Below are 18,298 nucleotides of genomic sequence, written 5' to 3' on the forward strand. Positions count from 1 at the left end.
TGTAGAACCATAGATTGTATTCAGTATCTTTGGTACACATGGGGGACTGGTTTCTAAGACGGAGACTTTAAAAAATGGCCTTTGAAACGTCTACTGATTGATAACATATTTAAGTCTTTTGTGGTGCATGTCAGTCGATCAATATAATAAAATTTACATAAAACAACAAAAGCAACTGTCAGGTGTTTTCATAGTTTGAAAATTAATTTAAATGATAGTTGAATTGCCTTATTTTATCCATATTTTACTTCTTGTATATCTAAAGTATTTGTGAACCGTGATACATCAACCAAGAACTAACTTTCGATTATCTAACCGGATATACGTCAGTAAACGTCCATGGTAGCCATGTAAACTTCCTGTCGCCACTGCGAGGGGAGCTACGGCTGGCCGACAGAAAAAAAAAAAAGCTGGTCAAAAGGTATGTGTATAAATGTTAATAAATATGTGCTTTTAAGCATCTGGTGATGTGTGTTCTTATGTATTCTGAAGTCTTAAGAATTCCTTAGCTAACTATTGCAGGCACAGTGACAGAGTGCCCGAGGTGCTTGCTGAGATCGCTATAGCTATATATATCGCTATACATGTATATATATAAATTGTTCAATCTGATATGTATTTATTCATGACTTAATTTGTGATCGTTTGGTCAGCATTTTTAGCATGATATACTGTTATAGGATATTCGTAACTATGCTCTACTGGGGGTGATAAGGAATAAGAAGAAGAATTATAGGATACACACACACTATTATCATGTATATATATAATATTATTATATAAATATATTAAACTGAAACAAAGAAGCAAGTGGAGCTCTATGGTTTTACCAAGTAAAAAATAGAATTAATGCAATATTTTTAAAACTTTAATAATTCACTTGCCTTGTTTTGAAGCCAAACTTATTTTTGAATATATATATATATTCTAAAATATTAGAAATATATATTACAAGTTAAAAATATTGCATTAATTCCATCTTTCATTACAGAGATGAGTCAAAGTATGGTTATTGCTGACACAATAATTTAAAAATAGTATTGCACTTTGTTCAAGTTTTTGTAAATTAGTTTGTAAGAAGTTTGTTGATATTAAAGGATGATCATAATTTTACCAGTACATTTTTGCTTTCAGACCAGTGGCAATTAATGAGATGTATGCCATGAATACATACCAGTGTGGAAGGGTGGATTTCTCTGAAATTTCAGCATGATGAAGCAAAAGGGTTTGAATTAAAACACTTCACATCTCTGCATGATGGCATCAGGTGGTAGGAGAATCTTTCCCATTGACGAAATGGAGGTAACATCCCCCTCTGTTGCCACGGGTGCAAGTGGCTTAAGTAACTTAGTGACAACAAAAGAGTCAGCATCATTTCAAAACACTGCAAATAGCCCTTCAAGACAGCAGACTTTAGAAGAAGCTTACTGGACAAGCAAGCAGAAACATGCTGGTATACGACGTTTCAATGCCACTCCAAAAGACACAGATGATCCCAAAAATCAGGTAAGATGTCATTAGTACTTATTTTATCTGAAGTCTTTTCTGACCTGGAATAAGTGTATAATATTAATACTATGTTGTTGTTGTTGCTATTAATATTACTAATAGAGATTGAACTGGTACAGGGGATCATTGAGAAAATGATATTAAGTAAAATTTGTATCAATAGTGACAAAGACAGTTTCCTTCTCTTTATCAAGCTCCTCCAAAATTCTGAAAAAATATTTTTCTGCAGATACATAAGGATATGGAAGATTACATAGAAAAACATTTTCATCAGAAGGAGTGCTTTCTCTTTGTGCCAAAACCAAACCAAAAAGTTGATGCAGCTAAAAATTTGAAGTAAGTTTGCAATTCATGTACTTTACTAACATTGTTTTTATTGTTGTTTGCAAAGTCAGCTTAGTTACTGAAAATATTTGTTGGGGGAGGACTGCAGAGAATTACCTTATTAATTTGTCCATTTGATTTTAAAGAGTTCATATTATTTAATTTTTCATAAAGTTGACAGCACTGTTGTGAAATCAGCCTGTCACCTTAAAAAAATTCTACTTGACAAGGATTTTTCACTGCATTCCAGATACTTGATAAAGTAGCTGCTGCTAACCAGTCTATTGTCAATATATGGTTTATAGTCTTTTTTTCTGTTGGACATTCTTCCCCAGGACAGTGTAGAATGAGAATACTGCAGGTCAGTCATGCAAAATTCAAATTTGCTTTAAAATATCTTTCAAAATATTCTGTCACTGCACATCTTACTTGCTATCTTGTTGATAATGAAGAAGGTATTGAAAGAATGGATTTGGCATCACAGGTGCCACTGTGGAGAGAGTCTCTCCATGCATGTCTGGGGACGTTCAGACAGTCCAACATCCTATGACTTTGTACATCCAGGTAAAGCTTCCCTATTATTATGTGTACTAATAATGGCAGGGAGTTCCTTCTTTATTGATTTTCTTTCTTTTTATTTACAAGAGGTATAAAGACATAGTCTGAAAAATTTGTTTTCTTTGCAGACTATATACAAATAGTAAAGAAACCAACAGAAAAACCACCAGATGAAATGAAGACAGTTCAGTGGATGTCAGATAATATCAAAGTTTCACCATCCCGCACCTTTGGCCGAATGACTTTTAATGTTGAAATGGTTGGTGGCAAGAAGCCAGCAAAGGTAAATAAATGTTGTTATGGCTTTGATGTCCTTTTATTGGCCTTAAAATTGTGTGTGTGAGGGGAATGTGGAGTGTGTGTGTGTATAATATAGCATTTATAGCAGATATCTTAATTTTATGCAATCATATTTACATTATATTGTGTCTGTATTACACTATGGCACTTATAGCACATCAGTTGAATACTTTATTGTGGTCCCTACAGTATATTCGAGTCAGCGATAATGATAGTGTGGATGCCTGTTTGGACATGATGAAAACATTTTGGAGGATCATGGATCCTTTCCCTCCAAATCTTGTTATATCTGTTGTGGGTGGAGCAAAGAACTTTCGACTAGATGGGGAGATGAGGGACACATTTTCAAGTGGCCTTATCAAGGTTTGTAGATATATTTTTTGGACCATATACTTTTGTTTAGAGTTCATCCCTTATATGTACAGAACTGAAATGTAAAACATTTATGTGATTATGTATCATTTTAAAAATACTTAACTCAGATTGTAACGTTTATGCACAACATTTATTAGGATGCAAACTTCATTGACTTCTCTATGGCTTTTCTACTTTCTAACCATCTTACTGACTGTTGTCCCGGCTTCCCGCCTATCTCTAGTCTCTCGCTACAAATATAGACACAGACAGGGTCATAGGTGATCACCACTGTCTAGACTATCTAAATATAGTACTTTCTCTAGGATATAACAGAGTCCTGATAAAATATAAAACGTATAAATTGTGTTCCACTATTTATGTCTGTGATATATCATCTTTCTAACAATCAGTTTAAAAAAGCAAAAGATGACACTTCTCCCTTAGTTTGGTTCCTAAGATGACAAATGCAAGCATTCTTGTCAAGATGTGCATCAGCCTCTGATCATTAAGTCTGCTTGAGTTTGCTGTTTAAAAAGATATTTGATGCACATCATCACATAAATTTCCACAAGTATTTAACCACAACTATGGCTCTTCTTTGTGATGTGAAGTAGCCTAATGATATGTGCTGTGTTTATGAGATTTTTATGCTATCTAATGATTTATTGCAACAATAATAATTTTTTTTCAAGATTTAACAAGTGCACTTTCAGGATTCATTGCTGCTCAGCATTTGCTAAATGATAGTGTTACTTGCAGGCAGCAAAGACTACCAATGCGTGGCTTATAACCTCAGGATTCAACATGGGTGTGATGAAAGCAGTGGGACAAGCAGTGCACGAAGGCCAGGCCTTCCTGTGGGACGATGATCGTATGGTTCATCTTATACGCTGCATTGCTATCGCACCTTGGGGTTATGTTTACAACAGGCGCTGCCTTGAACAAAAGGTAACATTACTCAGATTTCAAGCATAAAATGAAACTTCAAAAGAATCTTTCTAACATCACAGGATTTTCTTTTCATGGAAACTGTTTCTATTTATCTTGATTTCTGACCATAAAAATAAGAAACATTTGAAAGTGCTTTAGTCAAATACCTTTTTGATACCGCATTTTAACCAGGAGTTTTCACGGGTATTTAACCACGTCTATACATATGCTTTGTGATGTAAAATGACCTGATAATGTGTGTTGTGTTCATGGGCGTTTTCATATTGGTGATTTGATTTCTGCCCAAAACAAGTGATGTGTTAGACTTTCTGGATCAGTATAGTTGGTCATTGACCATATATTTTTGCTAAAACTATTCAAGCGGAAGATGTACTTAGCTAATATATCTGCATTCTCTTCAAAGCATTTGTCACAGCTTATCCAGAATGCTTTTAAAAGTGCACTGTGGCAATTATAGTTGTTATGGTGATGATTATGGTAATATGATGCACATGACTATGACATCAGTCTCCATCATCTTCATGTCACTTTCGGTTCCTCTGGCACTGTTTTGATCTGGTTCCAGCCCTTTTATATGACCACTTTGCTCCACCATCTTTTACTTGGGCCTGTAGTATCACGTATGCTGATGATATGCAGTTGCTAGCACATCTAGTCTTTTTTCCCAGTCTACATAAAACATGGTAGACTCTATGACAATATTTCCATGATCAAACCTTAGTTGCTGCAAATATCAGTAAGCAGTTTTTTGCAAAAAAATAATTAATAAAGCTTGAACGCCAAGCTTCCATGGCTTCCATGTTGTTATTGCTGACTGATGAAAGGAGGGGTGGTGGTCAGCAGCAGATGGTAATACTGTCACTGGCCTACTAAATCAATTTCTTATTTAAATATCACCAGAATGAAGAAATCTGCATTGACAGTTTTTATGTACAGGGTAATGCCAGTGATGCATACTACCGTACATCCAATCAAATCTTGCATGGAAAGCCTGTCCCTCTGAACCCTTATCACACTCACTTCATCTTTGTGGATGATGGATACCGCAATCGCTATGGAGGGGCTGCCAGTTTTCGTGCCAAGTTTGAAAAACAGATCTACACTCCCATTTCAAGTAACATTATTCAAGATCATGATTGCTTGTAGCCTGCTAATTTATTAGAACTACTTTTTGTTGTATGATAACATTTTCATTTACCTTGTCAATCTTCAACATGTTGATAATCAGTCCACTAAGAGTCTATTGGGACTTCATGCTGCAACTACTAGTGCAGAAAAGGTGAACACTTTTCTAGGCAGCCCATTTCATTTTATTTCAGAAAAAGGCTATGGAATTCCAGTGGTAATGCTACTCCTTGAAGGGGGTACCGATGCCATACTGGATGCAAGTCAATCACTGAAGGAGGGCATTCCTGTTGTTGTTTGTTCTGGGACAGGACGAGCTGCTGACCTCCTCACTTATGCTCACAAAATTTTATCCAAAGACAGAAGGTCCAGAGGATTAAACTCATTCATTTATGATCACTTTATGTTTTCCTATTAAATTAGATTTTTTTACAATAAAAGGATTTTCTAACTTACTAAAACTTCAAACTGTAAGATTTTTCTTATGTAAAATTCTTTATATTTTGGACATTGTTCAAAGCTTCTAATAACTTCTATGTGCAACATAATCTGAGTGTGTGTTATCCCTCAAAACACTTTTAAAAATTGTGGTGTGTTGGCTTTACAAAACAGTGGAAAACGTATAATGAGTGAGCAGATGAGAAAAAAGCTTGAGGACAATGTGTCAGAGGCTTACAGAAAGAACTGGGGTAATAAAGTGGAAGAGGAGCTAGAAAAAGTAATGGCAAACATTGATGCTTGCCTTGAAAGAGAGAGTCGGGTAAGTGGCAAAAGTACATTAGGCCTTCACATTTGCAGGAGTACTTAATTTATATCTGTACAAGATAATGTGGTTCATGAAATATAAAGTTTTATTCTTTGATTACGTGGATGTTAGTGAAAATAAAAGATAATAAAGAAGAACAGTAAGAAGAATGAATAATAAGTCAGTTTGGCACTGCTTTGTACCTTTGAGATCTTTTAATCCATTTTCTTGTCAACAACAACAAAAAAACCCTGTATCAGATTGATCAGATCACATTATGCTGATCATGTTTTCTACATGAAATGTTAGCATTGGTAAGTGAAAATTTGCTAAGACAGTCACCATGTCTATCTTGACTGGTGTGGAGCAAGATTTTAATTTTTTAACTTTTTAAAATTTGTAGATGATTTTCTTTGACTTGAGGAGAGATGAGGACCTTGATGTAGCCATTCTGTCTGTGCTTACTAAAGGTAAGAAGAGTGAATTGTTTTAAAAAATTCTGATACCTTATTTTTCACTGTTCACTATTTTGATCCCTCATTTTCTTCATATCTTTATCTTCACATCTGTCTCAATCACTCACACACTTCTTTCCTTGCATGCTCACATCTCTCACTCAGTTCCTTACCTACATGTACAGAGGTTCTCATTCAAATGTAAATAAAAGTATTTTGCACAATGTCGAGGGTACTGTATCTTTGGGGGAAATGGAGGAAAGCTTGGGGAAGATCTCCACTGAGGCTGAAAAGAATATGAAATGTACGTGCATGTATCAAGAGCTGGATCTACAAAGCTGTTCTTGTCATGTGGCCTTGCTCAGTGCTTTAAGCCATTGTTATTCATTTCTTATTATTAGCGGATGCTGTATCAATGGCCCCAGACCATTTTAAACAGTTGGAGCTGGCCCTAACATGGAATCGTGCGGACATTGCACAGTCAGAAATATTCCGAGAAGACATCAACTGGAAAACAGGTTGTCTCTATAGTTTCTGGTATTCTCAGTATTTTTCTTTTTTCTATCTCTTTGAGTCTCTTTCTTTCCGTGTCTTTCTTATTTGTCTTTTTCAATACCTTATTGTGTCCATTTTCTTGTCTGTCCACAAAGACCTTTACAACCAGTCAGACTATTTATTTGTAAGCAATGTTAAATGCATACTTTATACTGCTAGTTTACTGACACTGTTTTTTAATTAAACATTTTCATGGTATAGAGGAACTAAACGAAATCATGACCAAGGCCCTTCTTGATGACAAAATGGATTTTGTTCGCCTCTTACATAACCAGGGTGTTTCGATGAAAGAATACCTCACAGCATCTCGTTTAGAAGAGCTCTACACCAAGGTAGTTCTAGCTTTTCTGTTCTTTAATTCTTAGGTAGCGCCCAGAACATCTTGGAATCTATGGGCTTCATACAATTTAAGTTTTTTCAATTTCTTTTAATAAACAAGGACCATAATAATAGAATAATCTGCATTTTGCAAGCTGCTTAGCTTAAGATTTTATTGCATATTTATATATTACATTCTATATTTTACTCATATTTGTTGTTGTTCTAGACGTATTTCATATAGATAATATACCCTCACAACTGTAGGTTATAATCACAGAGCTATCCCAAGCATTGCACTTTGAAAGTATACTGTTAAATGTTTTGTTAAAAATAGAAACTTACTAGTCATGGGAGCATCATATGTGAGTGTAACCAGGTCACCTACTATCTGCCACACGCTCATGCACACTTTATGAAGAGAACACTTAACACATAGCCATAGGTTTTGTTGTATCTTTATTAAGGCAGCTGCTTGCTGGCTGCCTGCAACAACTGTTACTTACAACACCTAGCAGGGTACACTCCAAGCAAACGTTACACAAAGTCCTCACCTGGCTGGTGGCTGAGATGGTGATTTGTTGGCCATGCTGCACTCTATCTTTATGCAGTAGTTTAAATACATTTTCTGCCAAGCTTTTGGCTAGAGCTTGATCTATTGGAGAATTAGTGTATGTGTGTGTCATGTATTGTATGCTGTATCCTGTATTTGTGCTTTTGTGCACTTTTAGCCTTTGCAGGGATATAACACATTAAAAATATGATTTAATTATTTGTGCAATCTGGCATTGTTTTCTCAGATTCCCAAGCACCATTTCCTAAATGACATTCTAAAACGTCACAGCCACAAGAGTGACTTTGGACTAGAAGACATTGGAGCATTTCTTGTCACACTTCTGGATCGCTATGATGATGACAAGCTTACACCAAATGCCAAAAGAAACCCAAGACGTAATATTTCAAGGCATGACACAGCCAAGTCATTCCGAAGCAGGCGTTTAATTGAGACTGACACTGAACCAGAGGAAGAAGCTGAGCAGTTCAAACGACCTTACAAACAGTTACTCATCTGGGCTGTCTTGCTGAACAGGTGATTTATGATAAACTGCCATTTATATTTTTTGTGCCTGTTTCTTTTAAGTGTTTGGAAGGTTTTTTAAAATCTTTAAAAAGTAGCCTCTTAGAGATATGCATTCTTTATGCTTGAAAGGGTTAGGTCAGATTTTAATTATTATGACTGAATTAAGGCTCAAATAATTGGTATAGCCTGGCATCATATGAAACAATACAATTCTTTATGATAAAGGTTATTATGTTGTCATTATATTAGCAGGCTTTATTTCATATTTTGTTATTAAAATGAAAGTGACATGAAAGCCCTGGAGAAGCATATTGTGGCCAAGTGTTGCAGCCAACATTGACAGCAAGGAGGTGTGATCCATTTTGCAAACAGACTCATTCACCAAGCTAGTCATCTCTAAGAAATGCTGTCTCATTTGAATGATTCTCACAGAGACTGACTGAAAGTGTTCAAGTAGATTATGGCTTGAGAAATTGTTTAGGAGATGGAACAGCACAACTTTTTCAAGCGCTTTGGACAGAAAAAGGAGATTAGAAACAAAGCAATAGTTTTGGAGGTTATTAGGGTCAAGGCTGGCTTCCTTTGAAAGTGGGGTAGTAGGGGTTAATAATCCAAGTGATAACTAGAATCATTAAGTCAAGGCACATACAGACAGACAAAGGGTATTTTTTTATATATATGTTGTACATTTATAGATTCCCGTATTTTGAAGCCAGTTATGCGATTCTTCCAGGCCACGACTTGCACAGTTTTTCTGGGAGATGGGAGAGGAGCCAATAACCAGTGCTCTGTCATGTACACAGCTGTGTGTGGGTTTGAATAGACTTATTCCAAAACACCTGTCCACAATCAAGGCAGAGTTTCTCGAAATGAAAAAGTAAGTGCATTGCTGTAGACTGCTTGATAAGATTTGAAGAAAATTGTTATTTTGACTTTAATCTGGTATTTCCAGCTATGTGAAGGGAGATGGACATTATCAACAGATTTGAAATACTTTCTTTTGTAGAATGTTTGAAGTGTTAGCAACCAAGGTTTTGGATGAGTGCCATGCCAGAAGCCCCGACAAGGCTATCATGCTGGTGGAGCGCCAGTCGCCAATATGGAGTCACCTGACATGCCTACAGATTGCAGCAGCTGCGAACGATCAAGTACACTGAACCTTTTCCTTTGGTTTTGTTCTTAGATTTTTTTTTTTTTTTTTGTTTCATTCTTTTTGACGACAAAAGAGGAAGATGCTTGGTAGCGTTACTGTTCATTGTAAATTCCTAAACCCCACATCCAGCTGTTGTTAGCTGAGGGAGAACTTCCACCTCAGAGTGATTTGATGATGTTGAGAAAATTTTTAGAAGTTTTTGCTGGTGTTGTTATTTGTTGTTGGGAAAATGATTATGCGGAAGGCTGAAAATCCTGCTTGCTCATTCCATGCATCTGCTGGTCTTCAGTGGACTTTTTGTGTCCTTTCAGGTTTTTGTGTCATCGGCAGGATGCCAAAACTCCATCAACTCAACTTGGAAAAATGGAGTTCTTGCAGACTGGAGAAGGGCAAGTTCAAATTAAGAAAACATTTTTCTCATTTCATTGATTGCTTTGAAATAAATATATGATACCTGCTATAATATTTCACCGGGCTGTATAGTACATTATCCTGGGCTAACTGCATCCGCAAACTTTGTTTTCTATTTTCATGACATGAAAAATATATGATACATGTATTTGCAATAACATTTCACTGGGCTGTATAGTGTATTATCCTTATTTGACAGAATCCAGAAACTTCACGTTTTCTTTTTTCACAGCACAATCATGTTTGTTAGATTTGAAAGCCAGTATTGAAGGCAGGAAGTTAAGGAGACTAACAGATGCAGTAAGATGACATTTCACTGTATGTTTCCAACAGGTGCTTATGACAGCTGTTTTTCCAGCCCTGATATTTTTCATGATTGAGTTTGTTGACATTGGCAGCAGAAAACTTGGACCTTGTCAGAAAGTCTTTGTCTTTTTCACATCACCTATCACTACCTTTGCTTATTTCACAGTAAGTAACAACTGTGTGTGTGCATGTGTGTGTTTTTTTCTTTTTTTATTGGGGTAGAGGGGAAATGATCATAAGTAAATGAGTGACAGATACAATGTTTTGCTTGTTTTTGTTTTCTTCGGAGTCTGTATACATTTGTAATTTCATCCACATTCAGTATTCTTTAGGAATAAATCTGCTTGCTGTACATGCTAGCTGTTTGTGACAGTAGGAAGCATCAACATTATGAAATGTGCATACGATGTCATGTGTTTTGTATGACAGATTATCTGTGTTATGCATAGTGTATGTTGCAAGCTATATGACTTATCTATATTTGATAATGCTATCTGCAGATGAGTTACATCACCTTCTTGGGGCTTTACACCTACATGCTTTTAGTAGACTTCCAGAGACATCCTTCTGGACTGGAATATGTTCTCATGCTCTGGATTTTTTGCCTGTTTGTTGGAGAAATACACACAGTTTGTATTCCTGTCTGATTCTATCTATGGCTTTTTAGTGATAAAATGTATAGGCATCTTAGAACAGAAGCTGATGTTTGATTATTTATGTACCGTTGGCTACATCAGTTTGGTATGGGCAGTATTATAAATGTTGTAAACGAAAGCTTGCCACTTACAAAGAATCTTTTAGTTTTCTGGCAGCATATTCAATCGGAACTGTTGGCAAAAATAGTACACTTTTATTTTTTTAATATTCAGTTCAAGTTATTCCCCCTTAGAAAAAGACTAATAATAAGTGTATACATATTTTATATTCATTGTAAATAAAGGTCATAAATGTAAGACGAGTTTCAAGTTTATCGAGGAACATAACATAGATTTGCCAGCATTCAATCATTTTGAACTGTTTGTGTTTCAGCTTCTTGCATTCCCTTCTGCAACACTCAAGAGAAAACTGCAGGATTCCTTTACTATCCTGAACTGGCTGGAGCTGGTCAACATGGTGCTTGCCTTTGTTAGTTTTGGTTTGCGTATCAATGATGTCTTCTACGCAGAGGCCAAGACAATCTACTGCACTAATGTTGTCATCTTCTACATCCGGATCATCCAGGTGTACACATCAAACAGTCATCTAGGCCCCAAACTCTACATGATCATCAGAATGGTAAAATTATATTTTAATATTTGGAAACTCTAGTATTCATTTCATCTTGCAGTCATGAAGAAAATATTGGTTTTTCACTATAGGATTTATGGACAATTTTTCCTGCAATAAACTCTACCTACAGATATGCATAAACAATTTAGTTTAAAAATCATGATTTATAGCTGTCAGCTTAATAGCTATACCCATTTGTGCTAACACTAAACATTTCAGTGGCTGTTTTTCACTGAGAAATCAATTTGATTATTCTTGTTGTTGATCTTGGGAGACAATATTATTTTCAGTTACTGCTCTGTTCTTGTCAATATCTGTCTGACAGGTGGAACAGCTTGTTATGTTTTTGTTGGTGCTGATTGTATTTTTGGTGGCATATGGTGTCGCAAGCCAAGGGCTGCTGTATCACAGACGCATTCCTGACTGGTCCATTCTTCGTGATGTTATATACTTCCCCTACTTTCAGCTCTTTGGAGAGCTTTTCCTGGATGAATTTCAGAGTATGGGAATACATTATCCACCATGGTGGTCAATGAATAGAATGATCTGTTTTCTGTACGGTGCTTTAAAATAGAACACCATAGCAGAATAACTGTGGTTAGAGTTAAGTAATGTCTAAACTGCATATCAAAATGGAAAGCATCAAATGGGTTTCATAGCTCTCATCAGCACTGGTGGGTCAAGAAGAGTATTTTCTGATTTAAATATGTTTAAACCTTGAAATGAATTTATAATCAGTTTTAAAAAAATCTCGTTTATGCAAACATATGGAAGGTGTGTACATAACCCTTTACCCTTGTCACTGTGTCTAGCCTATGTTCATCTGGTGATTTATCAGAAATCTTACTGTTTTATTTCCTTTGATGCAATGATGGCACAGTGATACCTCCTGCAGTTTTATTTTTGGTGTGCATCACTTTTATTACCTTGTATGATGTCAGTTGATACTTTTCATAAATACTCATCTCCTTTTGTTTCAGCTGATAACACCTGTATTTCTGTTTTGAGCAATGACACTGATTTGGCACCTTATGACAATACATGTCGTACATACTCAGGACTTGTACCTGTTCTTCTGGGACTGTACTTGTTGGTTGTTAATGTTCTCCTGCTCAATTTGCTTATTGCTATTTTCAGGTAAGATGAAGCAGGAGGGAGGTGCAAGAAAGTGTGTATGTGTACATGTTTCAGAATGCATATTTTCAAGTCTAAGTAATTGTGCCAAAATATAGCTGGACTTATCCATGCTTTCTCACTCAGGCTAACAATCCAGCCCTATAGAGCCAATCAGTCTCGTTCCTCTTTGGTGTTCTAGGGAAGAGGATGGAAGTTTCCAAAGAGAATTTCTGCTTAAATTTTATATAGCTCTTGTTTGTCAGGCGTGTTATCAAATCTACCTCATGTTGTGTTCTTTTTTTTCCCCATCCACTACACACCCACACTTAGCTGACGTTCGAATCCACAAAAGACCGTTTTTTCTTTAACAAAAGTGTTTTCTACAGTGCATCGTTCAACTCTATGGATCTTCATGTGGCTCTGCTATCATAACTAGGGATGACATAAATCTCTTTCACTCTAGTGATACACATTCACCTCATTCACGTCATGACGAGGACACTAATACAACACGCTAGTGTTTGTTCAGACTGACATGCTCACACAAGTAAATAAGTTGAAAGATACAGATTTATTTATATTATTTACACTTATAACTACTATTTCTATTCTAAATCACCTACCTAGCCTACTAAAACCTAGCACCTAACTATCTGGGGTGGAAGAAGAGGGGTTTGAGTGATGTGAGCTGCTTTTTAGCAGGACCAAAGTGGCAAAATGGTACTTCTCTCGTACTCAGGACAGAGAGGGATGGTTGAGTGAAGTGAGCCACTTTTAAGTGAGACCACAACACCTTTTGGCAGAAATGGTACTTCTCTCATATTCAGGCCTAAAGCTTTACTGGTCTTTCAACCTTTTAGAAACGGGTGCAAGCACAGAATTTTTCCTGCTATTTATACTGCTAAAAAGTTTGGGTGCTACATCATCTTCTGTTGTTATCTGTTTTGTACACCACTTGTACGACCAAGTATGGGGGTGGAAGGGGGTGTGGGGTGGAGAAAACAAGCACTGTCTGCAATACACGCTGCCATAAACAAGTGCTCCCGCTACGCAGTTATCACCGTCGTGTAACCATTGTTAACTCTATATAACTCTATAAAAGTGGTGAGAATTATGCAAGGAATATCCTGGTTCCAGTGTATTAAAACTGTTTCACCTTTCTTGCTTACTGAGGTTTCATTAAAAATATTAGTTTGCCTAGTTAGGGCAGTTTGAAATTTCACCTGTCTGACAAGAAATAAATACTTTTGTTTTAGCCATGTGTTTGAGACTGTGGAGAAAAATGCAGTTGAAATATGGAAGTTCCAGATGTATTTTCTGGTAATGGAGTTTCAGACAAGAGTGAAACTTCCACCACCTGCATCCATCTTTCTGCACATCTATTCATTGTGCAAATGGTTATGGAGAAAGATTAATGCCAGACAAAAACAGCATGGTAAAGAGCTTTATTTATACATTATATATATGCGTACACATCCTATATAAACAAGTAAATATTAAGATTTTTATCTTCGCAAAATAATCACTATTCCTAGAAATATCTTAGTATGGTGTTTATGGACTGACTCTTTGTTTTCCTGAAAATATTTGTAGCTGAACAATACCAGCAGCGCCAGCTTGAATACCTTGCACTATTTGAAAAAGAAATGATGGCCAACTACCTGAGACGTGTAAAGTCTGAGTCCATGGACTCTGTCCAAGTAAAGTTCACTAAGCTACAGAAACGGTTTGTAGCCATTATTGTTGCTCTATATAAATGTGTAAATAAATGTAAGCATGCAATTATGTGTGCTTATGGGAGAGGGGCATTATTTGTACATGTGTGTTTCTATTATCTATACACATCTGTTACTGTTGATATGTTGAGCATCTGAAAAGAAACTCAGGGAACATGTATGCTCGTAACATTTGCACTTGATTGTCTCTTCTTCCTAGTGTGGATTTGCTGACCAAACAGATCGAAGACAGACATATACAGGATGACAAGCAAGGAACTATTCACTTCAGTGACAGTTTCAAAGCAAATACTTTGCGTGAAGAGTCATGGCCTGAAGGTCAGCTGCCAAAAGAATTAATTCCAGATGCTAAAGTGACTGCCAAACCACCCAGACCTCATGTGAGTGAGAAGGATATCTCGAAAGAAGAAAAACATCTGGAAACAGCAGACCACAAGGAGAATCCACTAAATCTTGTGAGTGATTATCGGAAAAAGGGCAATAATTTTTATTTGATCTTTCAGAGAAAACATTTGGTAAATCCCAAACAATGGCCTGCTTTTTGACAACTTTCTTCCTAGCTTATCACTGTCAATAACATTTTTTGTTGCACAATATTGTAGTAATAAAACATTTATTCATATGAGGAGTTTCTAGCACTTGTGTCTATCTGAAATTTAAAGCCCTTATGGTTTACTGTATGGAAAGAAATGCAAAAAAAAACTATATTTTGTACCAGTACTTCTTGTGAAAATTTGCTTGCTTGCCAGTTTTAAAAGATTTTTTTTTCTCATTCCATCAGAACCTTCAAGAAAGAGAAGAGAAGAAGAAACACAAGAAAAAGAAGCACAAAAAGAAGCACAAGGAAGAAGTATCACAGGAGCGTAACCTGGAGAAAAAAGAACTTAATATCAACATACCAGAAGCAGACTTTAAGCTCTTACCAGAGAAAAAGATGTCAGAACATAGTGTTGTTGGTACAAAAAAACTTGCACGCCTATCTCCCTCTCATGAAGAATCTGCGGCATTGTTCCATAGACCAGATTTTGCCTCACCTGTGGAACCCAAGAGAAATGCCGAAAGTCTTTCTCTGGGTGATGAGTCTGACCTGGACGAAGCAGTTGAGAGGCAGCAGAGGTCACCACAGCGGCGAAAGAGCCGTGGGTCTCTGAATGCATTGGCTCAATCTCAGCGCACCATGCAATTACTTGATGACACCGAGTCGTCCTCTGAAGACAATGCTTACAGACGCAAGGGATCTGAAAATCGTAAATATCGACGCAAGACACATCGAAGCCACAAACAGATTTCACGACAGAGAAACGATGATGACAGTTAAAAGGTCTGGGAATACACAAGCAATGATCTTATTTCCTGTAAAACTCCTTTTACTGATACATCAGGTACAACAGCATAGTACTCACACTTAAGATTGTTTTTAAACTTCAGTGCCATAATGAAGACTATAAAATAATTATTTACAAAATGAAGAGGAGGGGGCTGCCATATGTTTTATTTCATATACAGTATACAGTTAAGAGTCCTTTTGCTGTTTTGCTTTGTTCTGTAACATTCTTTATTGTTTACCTAACTATCCAGGGAAAATTAAATTATTTGTGAAAGAGTGCATGTATAGTGGACAAATTATACCCTTCTGAGATTATGTCTTTATAGATTGCTATTATGATTTTAAACCTTTTTTAGCCTTCCCTGCTGAATATTGTGTAAACATGAAAGCAAACTGAACGGAGAAAGAGAACTAATTTTGCAAATGTTGTTTGCTATTTGACATGTATTTTACATGTATTATTCTTCATCTTGCCTCCCTTTGACGGGTTTTATCATGGACCATGACTGCTGTAGTTTTGTTGTAGTTATATGCACGATCTCCTATTTACAAATGTGAAAGTTTGTGTTTATAATGCTTGAAACATTTTTGGAGGAACTATCTGACTGGTTTGGCCGTATTTAAAATCTGCCTTTACGGCATCATCACACAGATGAGATTGTTGTTAAAGTTGCTGTAGTTTAGTAGGTTTGGAAGCAGTAGGTCAGGTTTCCAAAAGAAGGGGAATTAATTCTACAAAATAATAGAGAACCAAATAACATTATACATGGAAGCAAGAATAATGGTATGAAAAGAATAAATAAACTGCAACCAGGCTAGTAAGTGACATTGAAAATTTCAATGCTGGCATTAAAGTACCAGCAGTGACAGTATTGTCACCTTTTGTTCAATCAATTAGAGCAAAGCTGTTGAATTTGCTATTCACTAATTTATCAAATTCTGTTGGGAAATTAGATGAAATTACTGATTGCCAGGTAAAGCATACTATTGATTGATTTTGGGAAGCCAACATTTCCAGCTGTAACCACATGAGATTTGTCAGATACATAGTTGATAGACTTTGAAAAGAGACAAGGATGTAAAAACGAAGGATTTTGGTAGCAAAATAAACCGATTGAATAAAGTGTGAAATGTGAATTTTAGATGAAGTGGGGAGAGAAGAGAGATGATATGTTTTGTGTATGAGATTTAACTTTCTGTGAGTTTTTATTGGAACAAGTTTTGTATTTCTCTAGATTGTTTATAGACTATAGGCTTCTATGGTTTCTTGGTTTATGGGGAAAATGAAATGTGCTTTGTCATGATATTTTAGCCTGCAATTTTTGCTGGAGCAAAACCTGAACACATGGCATCTTGATATTCTAATCTCATATACATTATAAAGAACTGTCATGGTATCCTTTCCAATGCAGTTTAAAGGAAGAAAGAATCTCTTATTCTATAGAATCTCAGCTGTCATGTCATGTTTTTTCTCATGACCATTAAATGGCCTTTCTGATTTGATGATGTGCTTATTGTTATTGTTGTTGTTTTAATACTGTTGGGATACAGAAGCATTGGGATGCACAACATTGTTTCTGTTTTATATATGAGAATACCTCATGTTTTATTGGTTTTGGAAATATTTTGCTCAGAGTATGCTTCTGTAAGCAATAGTTTTCTTATGAGCATTTTTGCAGTTTACAGTGTTGTGATCATAATCATATATGTAAAGTTATTACATATCCATAGGAATATAAGCAGCAGACTTTCTTTGTGTTGCTGAATAATGTTGAATATATGCATGATTCTTCAGTGATGAGAAGAGTTCAGTTTTCTGGCACTGCTGTTGACAATGAATTTTTATTTTGATGAAAAACATTTTTCTAATAATTTATTTTTGTCGGTCACTACGCTGCAAAGCCTATGCTCAACATTTAAAAATCTTGTGTAAAATTTTTGCAAGTATTTTATATTTATGGCACCTTTCACCATTTTATGATTTGCTTTTGAACTTTACTTAAACATGTTTATTTAAGGAAATATATCTGAGACTATTCTTATAAGACATGATATTAAACGTTCAATTTGTATTGAAATTTGAGATGCTTATTTAACAACGGCAAATAAACAATCCTTTTATCCATCAGTGTTGTTATTATTCACATATCTATATTCAAATTTGATGGATTTAAAAAAAAAACATTTCTAGTCATACTCCCAGTCATGCAAGAACAGCAAACATGCATGCAGATTTATGCCATTTTTTGCTGCAAAGTTTAACGTGTTGTTGTGTGTGAAAAGTCAATACATAGTTCTCTTCATGCTGTTAAATGTGAGATGAGCACACTTTTCTCTAAGGTTGATACAGCACTATACAAGTCCTACATCAACCACCACCAGCACCAGCACCACCACCACCACCACCATAGCACCAGCAGCAGCAGCAGCAGCAGCTTTCAAATTTTTTTTATATTTTGCTTCTAAAATGGCCTTAACATGTCCTGCGCAAGGAGGATATTATTAAGTAGTGTGTACGATGGAACAACCCTGGCAGCAGACGCGATCTAGCTAAGTAGCTTAAGCTATAAATCATACTCCATTGATTGAAAAAGTATAACAGATGTCCGAACAGTAAACAGGATTTTGGCAGGAGTCACTGTGCTCTCTTTTTAACTGTTTGTCTTAGAAGATTGGATTGAACGATATCGTTATAAATGATT

At 36.0% G+C, this 18,298-nt stretch overlaps 1 protein-coding gene across 1 annotated transcript; it reads left to right on the plus strand.

The window, feature by feature from the left end:
* The first annotated feature begins 4 nt into the window (after positions 1-4).
* LOC112565191 (transient receptor potential cation channel subfamily M member 3-like) lies at positions 5-17,719 on the plus strand. Its single transcript, XM_025240524.1, has 26 exons — positions 5-421; positions 1,135-1,506; positions 1,739-1,845; positions 2,318-2,397; positions 2,520-2,674; positions 2,881-3,054; positions 3,808-3,996; positions 4,936-5,113; positions 5,319-5,490; positions 5,737-5,884; positions 6,273-6,339; positions 6,726-6,842; positions 7,081-7,211; positions 7,998-8,287; positions 9,012-9,155; positions 9,285-9,426; positions 9,743-9,820; positions 10,176-10,313; positions 10,649-10,777; positions 11,178-11,423; positions 11,743-11,917; positions 12,398-12,554; positions 13,790-13,968; positions 14,127-14,259; positions 14,469-14,724; positions 15,051-17,719. The coding sequence occupies exons 2-26, from the start codon at positions 1,255-1,257 to the stop codon at positions 15,585-15,587; spliced, it is 4,374 nt and encodes a 1,457-aa protein (XP_025096309.1). The 5' UTR covers positions 5-421; positions 1,135-1,254; the 3' UTR covers positions 15,588-17,719.
* The last annotated feature ends 579 nt before the right edge of the window (positions 17,720-18,298 follow it).

Source organism: Pomacea canaliculata, linkage group LG5 (assembly GCF_003073045.1).
Source record: "Pomacea canaliculata isolate SZHN2017 linkage group LG5, ASM307304v1, whole genome shotgun sequence".
In the NCBI taxonomy this organism is placed as follows: Eukaryota; Metazoa; Mollusca; class Gastropoda; order Architaenioglossa; family Ampullariidae; genus Pomacea; species Pomacea canaliculata.